The 6,543-nt window shown below is 34.4% G+C and overlaps 1 protein-coding gene across 1 annotated transcript; it reads right to left on the bottom strand.

The window, feature by feature from the left end:
- Positions 1 to 1,377: 1,377 nt before the first annotated feature.
- LOC107822357 (putative late blight resistance protein homolog R1B-12) lies at positions 1,378 to 3,551 on the bottom strand. The gene is made up of 2 exons (XM_016648891.2): positions 3,258 to 3,551; positions 1,378 to 2,698 (listed from the first exon to the last, which is right to left on the bottom strand). Exon 2 carries the CDS (start codon positions 2,635 to 2,637, stop codon positions 1,567 to 1,569), a length of 1,071 nt encoding a protein of 356 aa, XP_016504377.2. The 5' UTR covers positions 2,638 to 2,698; positions 3,258 to 3,551; the 3' UTR covers positions 1,378 to 1,566.
- Positions 3,552 to 6,543: the final 2,992 nt, after the last annotated feature.

The following is a 6,543-nucleotide window of genomic DNA, read 5'->3' as shown; positions in this document are numbered from 1 at the left end:
TACACAAGTTGCTAGCACCCTTTGAGCTAACTTTGTTGTGTAAACTTGAGTCATTGCTTATTACATACGTTCCAGGACCTGAATTTTTCTAAAGAGTAAGGTATAGAAGAGGTGATTTTTATGTTTGAAAGTGATACTCCCATGAAAGAGTAGTTTGCTACTAAAAGGGTCCTCTTATGATTTTACTGTATGTTTTTACTAATTTACAATGGGCTCAAACTATTCATGTGAGTAGCTATAATAATAACAGGCCAATACAGATTCTCTTTAAGTGCTTAGGAATATGAATGGATGTTATTCTATGGAATTAGGGGTCGGGGATTCTGTTGTGTATATCTATGAGGCGGATAGATTTGGATCAAGTTAATGCGAATTGTGCAGAAATAAGAAGTTCGGAAAGTGGCGTTCTATTTTTAATCTTAGCTCAGAGCTACTGTTTTTTTTTTTTCATGGAAAACTATTTTGTTTAAATGATTGATTCTTGAAAGTGTTCCTAAAAATTAAGGTGTTTGGTTTCAGTTCAGATTCATGGAGTTGGATTTGTAGTATTATTGTGCCATATTAAACAGAATATAATTTATGGCCCTCCGAAATCTAGTTTGAATTCCTTTTAAAGTAAATTGAGGGGTGTCGTGCCCAACAATCTTAAATGCACGGCCTTCATTTAGTTAATGTGTTTGCTTTTTTTTTTTAGAATTCGAGGCGTGCCATTTAGCAAATTTTCATGACCCTCGCGAAGTTAAACGCGTAGTTGCTTCAGGCGCGTTCTTTTAATAATTTATCTTCTTAAATTCGGGTGCACATTTATTGACCCAAATCCAAATCTCAACAATGTTAAGATATGTCAAAAACCATGGGTGTATTTATGTGACGTGGTTCGAGACGTGTTTTAAAAACGTTGCAATTTTCTTTAAAAAAATGAATAAAAGCGGTTAAAACTAAAATTTTCATAAATTCAAAATGTATTAAAATCAGATAATTAAGCCGAATATAACAGTTGAGCGACCGTGCTAGAACCACGGAACTCGGGATTGCCTAACACCTTCTCCCCGGGTTAACAGAATTCCTTACTCGAATTTCTGGTTCGCGGACTGTTAAACAGAGTCAAGCTTTTCCTCGATTCGGGATTCAACCAGTGACTTGGGACACCATAAATCTCCCAAGTGGCAACTCTGAATCTTTTAATAAATAGATCTCGTTTCGATTGTCACTTAAATTGGAAAAAACTCCCTTTACACCCTTTCTCGGGGGTGTAGGTAAAAAAGGAGGTGTTACAATAATAATTAAGATTATGGTAAGACTTGGCTTTAAACAATTCTGAATAATAGTCAACTTAAGATAATTTCTTCTAGATCTAAACTTAAGAAAAGACAGAGACATTGAATTTGCACACTGACCTAGTTGACTTTTGAGTACTATTCAAATTTAACCCGAGTCACTACAAAAAAAATTAAAACCGTTCTTAAGTTTGGGTCTTAGCTAAAATGGTCCCTATTTTATGAGATGGGCAATAATAGTCCCTTAGTATGGCACTGTGAGCTGCATAAACTTTTCTTCTGTAAGTTTTCACAAGCAAAATTCACGCACTACATCATGAAGTGTGCAGCATTCTATGTCACCATTAATTCTCGTTCTAGAGACCATTACAAGGCTTCTCTTAAGTAGATCGTTCAAGCAAAATCTAGATGCTTCCTCCATGTTCTTTGTGTCAACATTCACTACAAACTCTTCAGCCATCCACAACTTCAGCAAATCATGCATGGGAATCTTATGGTCTTCTGGAAACAATCCCATATAAAGAAGGCAAGGCTTTAAGTGGTCTTCTAAATGCTCATAACTTGATTGTATTACCTTCATGCTCTGCTCTCCTAAAACATGAGAACTTAAGTCATTGGCAAACTCCAGCCACAAGGATGCCTCCCTTTCTGTTTTCACTATAATTCCAGCAATCAGCACAATGACAAGAGGCAATCCCTTACAATGTTCGGCAATTTTTAACCCTGCTTCCCATAGATCCAGGGGGCAACTCTCTCCTTGAAATACTCTTTTCTGCAATAATTCCCAACTCTCTTCCAGTGTTAGAAATCTAAGAGAATAAGGATCACTGTGGTATTGAAGATGCTTAGCCACTTCTTCAATTCGAGTTGTTACCATTACTCTACTTCCATATTCACCTTTAGGGAAACATAATCCTAGGTCTTCCCACGCCTCAACTTTCCATATATCATCTAAGACAATGAGGTATCTCCTGCCTTTTAGAGTCTTCTGCAACTTGTCACCTATGTCGAAGTCCTCATTCATTTTCCACTCCTTATTTGTAGCTTGTTCAAGAATATCAACCAACAATGTCCTCATGTCATATGTTTGTGAAACAGTACACCATGCTTTAACATCAAAGTGGTTAATAATAGAAGTATTGTTGTACACTTTCCTTGCCAGTGTTGTTTTACCAAGTCCGGCCATTCCAAAGATTGAGATAACGTCGAGCTCCTTTGATCCTCCAGTCAATTTCTTCATTATATGTTCTGCATCTTTTGCAAAGCCCACAACTTCATCATCAATTGATGGAAAACTACATTGGGTAGAAGGCTCTGCAGGAGCTTGAGATCTTTTTTCACTAGTCTCAACAACCTCCATGTCAATTGGCTTGCTGTCTTTCACGATTGCCTTTGAGTTAATAGCTCTGTCAGCTTCAAGCCTTCAATAAAAAGCAATGAAACAAGATCAACAATCTTCATAATTTAGAGAAAAACCCAAATTACATATAAAAAGAAAAGTAGTGCTACATGTAAAGTCTTTTGTGTCTAAGTTAAAGGCCACCAAGATTATTTAGAGAAAAACCCAAATTTATTTTTTTTCCTTTTATTAGTAACACCTAATACATTCGTGATGTATTTCAAATATTTAGCTATGCAAGCAATTCAATGCAAATACATACAAAGTAATGCTCTTTCTGCAGAAATTAAATGCAGCTTCTGATAATACTATTAACAGAAATTAGATGCAGTTACTAGGAAAGATCCAAAATTAATTTTGGTAGATTTAGTTAAAAGATTCCATGGTCATTTTCAGTATGATTTGCAAGGTTTATGCCCTTCCTGTTAAGAAAAATGACTTAAAAAAACTTTTCGCCCAGCTTACAGACTAACCATTGTTTAAGATCTGGTGGGAAAGAAAAGAATTAAACTCATAATAAAGAAGATAAAATGTGAAATATGCTACAAAAGACCAAATGAGAAATGTCAAAGTAATCTCACCTTTCGTTAGATTGAGAATGGAAATTGGTACAAGGTTGCTTATTTTGATGGTTTTGGGCTACACACGGACGTTGAAGAATGAAGACTGATATAAGTAGTGGTTGTTGGAATATATCAATAAGTAAACAAATTAATGTACTCCCCACAGACGGTGCCAATCTTTTTAATGTCTATCCTAATTTGCAAATATCTCTTATGAGAATTCTTTGAATGCTTTAATACTTAGCATCAAATTGCATGGTTATAATTATTTACCTGGTACAGAAGTTATGTGCATCTGTTATAGAATTCATTTCAAATCATTATACACTTTGAATTCTATGTGTAGAATAATGGATATGAAAAATAAAACTATTCTTATAGAAACCAACTTTGGTAAATCCAAAGTAACTACTAGAAGACCTATTAAATGGGATGAGATTGATTTCCCAAAAGAATGGGTCATAGAAGAGGCTGTTGCTCCTCGAAATACTGGTAATACTAAGGTTACAGAAATAGAACAAACCTCAAATGGTACTGTTAAAATCAGGTTCAATGAACCAGAACAAATTGATAATATCAGTTTATCATCTAGATTAACTAGATCTAATTCTTCTTATATTTTCCAATTGATTATGTGGTAGATTTTCCATCAAGAGCATCTACATCACAAATTAGAGAAAATAGTAGAAGAATAAATGAAGTCAGCATTAGTAGTGATAATATTGTTAAGGTCAATAATATTCCAGATCTTGAACCCACTACATCAGAAATGGATTTTAAAAATGGTTTTAAAAATGAATGACAACCAAATAGATTTTAGTCCGGGTTCACCGGCAAGAAAAATGATTTTAGAAGAATTTCTAAAACTCAGATGGGCAGTTTTCAGAAAATGGTTTCATGAAAATATGTCTCCTGAATTGATACAATTTTTTAGACATGACTTTTATACAGACATTAGCAAAAATAATAAGATTATTACTTTTGTTCCTTGGTTTATGTCTAAGCATGTTTATAACTATGTTTCTGTGTTGGAAAGAGATTATACGCTCACTAATGGGAATACTATTAATTCTATCTTCCCACCCCAACAATCTTTTCATATAGGGAAAAAAAGATAAAATCATTTACTGCACTGCTTTTTCAAAAATATTTGAGAATGATGTTGCTACAATAACTGCTAAGAATCTGAATACCATGCTTACCCAAAACAATTATACTAACATGTATGTGAGTATTCTGGGTGAATAGGTTATTAAGATCCATGAGAAATTGGACAAGCTTATAGCTGAGGTCCAAAAGGGTCAACATAAGGATACTAAAGGTAAAGAACAAATCGCTACTACTAGTATCTAACCACCACCTGAGGTGAAAGACTTTAAATTAAAAAGTCTCGATAACATTGAGGAACTTCTTAATAAGAAGTTTGGAGAATTTAGAGCTAGTCCTCTAAGTTTAGAGCATGCATCTACTAGCGGAACAAAAGTAGCTGACGAGATTAATAAAATCTCCGAAAAATATGCTCGAAAACCATATCAAAGAATGTTTTACTACCCAAAACCTACACCCCAAGATGTCCTGATAGAAGAACAGGACAATGACCATTACCACCAAGGTTATAGTGGGTCAGATATCTATGAATGGAAGATAGATGGTCTTGCCGAAAGGCAAATTTATACGATAGTACATAGAATGCTTATGTACAGTACTATCTGTAAAGTTAATAAGAATACAGATAGGGCAATTGCAGAAATGATTATTACCGGATTTACTGGCCAACTGAAAGGATGGTGGGATAATTATCTCACTCAAGACCAGCGCGTTCAAATAATGCATGCAACCAAGACTGAAGAGGATAAGATTGTACAGAACTCAGTCTACTCTTTAGTCATGAATATCATTGAACACTTTTCTGGAAGGTGGTCTGATAATAGTGAGACCATTAGGACAATGCTCTAGAATTTGAGGTGTAAAACCCTCACATCTTTTAGATTGTATAAAGATGTTTTCTTATCCAGAGTAATGGAATTACCAGATTGTAATAGTACTCACTGGAAGTCTAAATTTATAGACGATCTCCCTCCCTTATTCGCTGAAAGGATCCGTAAAGTCCTTAGAGGCACAGGGATGAGTATTGATTACAATAATTACTCATATGGGAAACTCTTTAGTGTATGCACTCAGGAGGGTTTAGCTCTGTGTAATTAATCAAGCTAAACCAGCAAATTAAGAAACATCGTCTCACTGAGAGACAACAATTAGGTGAATTTTGAGAGCAATTCGCCATTGATATACCTTCTAAGAAAAAGAAATCCCATAAAAAGGATTTCAAGAAACGAAAGGGTTCATCGGAGAAACGGCGGGAAAAGACCATTCGTAGAAAGGCTTTTCATAAAGCCAGAAAGGGTTTTGTTAAATCAAAAAACCCTCAGGCCTGTTATAAATGCGGTAGAGTTGGCCACTACGCAAAAGATTGTAAAATCAAGGATAAGATCAAAGAGCTGGATTTAGATGATAATATCAAAGATTTTATATATAAGATTCTTTTAAATTCTTCTCCATAAATATCTGACACTGATGAAGATGATTCTTCAACCAGTGAAGAACTAAGAGTCCTTCATGAAGAGAGTTATACTTCATCTTCTGAAGACGAGCAAGAATCCCGTAATAAGGGACAATACTCGAATCATTGTTGTAATACTGATGATGAAATCTTTAGTATTTATACTCAATTTAGAGACTTAAAGATCAATGTTATTTCTAATGACAATCTGATTGATCTTTTAAGGGTTATTAAAGACCCTAAAATAAGATCTCAGCTTATAGATAAGCTCCCTACAAGTTCAGAAATAGGAATAGAGGCGGAAGAAATTCCATCTCAAAAAGGACCTTACACCATGAGTGAAATAAGAAAAATGGTGAAAAATAAGTCTCAGCCTGAAAGGTTAGCTACTGTCCAAGATTTAAGTATTGAGATAAATTGTCTCAAGAAAGAAATCTCGGAATTGAAAGCTTCAAATGTAGCTTTGGATGAAAGAGTTTTCAAATTAGAAAATTCTGATTCTATCAATATAGACCCCGGGATAAAAATTGCTGAGCTAGACAATATTGTTAGTTCTTCTGAGGAAAGAACTGCGAATACTTTACTAGCAGCAATGGATTTTCCTGTAGATGAATTTGTAGAAAAATTGCAATATTTTATCACTCAAAAACTTTTAATAAAAATAACTCTTTTAATTGATTATAATTTCAAAAAAGAGTTTGTTGCTTTATTTGATAGTGGAGCAGACTTGAATTGTGTGAAAGA

The sequence above is a fragment of the Nicotiana tabacum genome, chromosome 8 (assembly GCF_000715075.1).
Source record: "Nicotiana tabacum cultivar K326 chromosome 8, ASM71507v2, whole genome shotgun sequence".
In the NCBI taxonomy this organism is placed as follows: domain Eukaryota; kingdom Viridiplantae; phylum Streptophyta; class Magnoliopsida; order Solanales; family Solanaceae; genus Nicotiana; species Nicotiana tabacum.
The sequence above is the reverse complement of the archived record's forward strand: the minus strand, read 5'-3'. Positions and strand labels throughout refer to the sequence as shown.

What these genes read in the sequence shown, in the direction of transcription:
- LOC107822357 (XM_016648891.2), bottom strand. Translation starts at nt 2,637, where the DNA reads ATGGAGGTTGTTGAGACTAGTGAAAAAAGATCTCAAGCTCCTGCAGAG.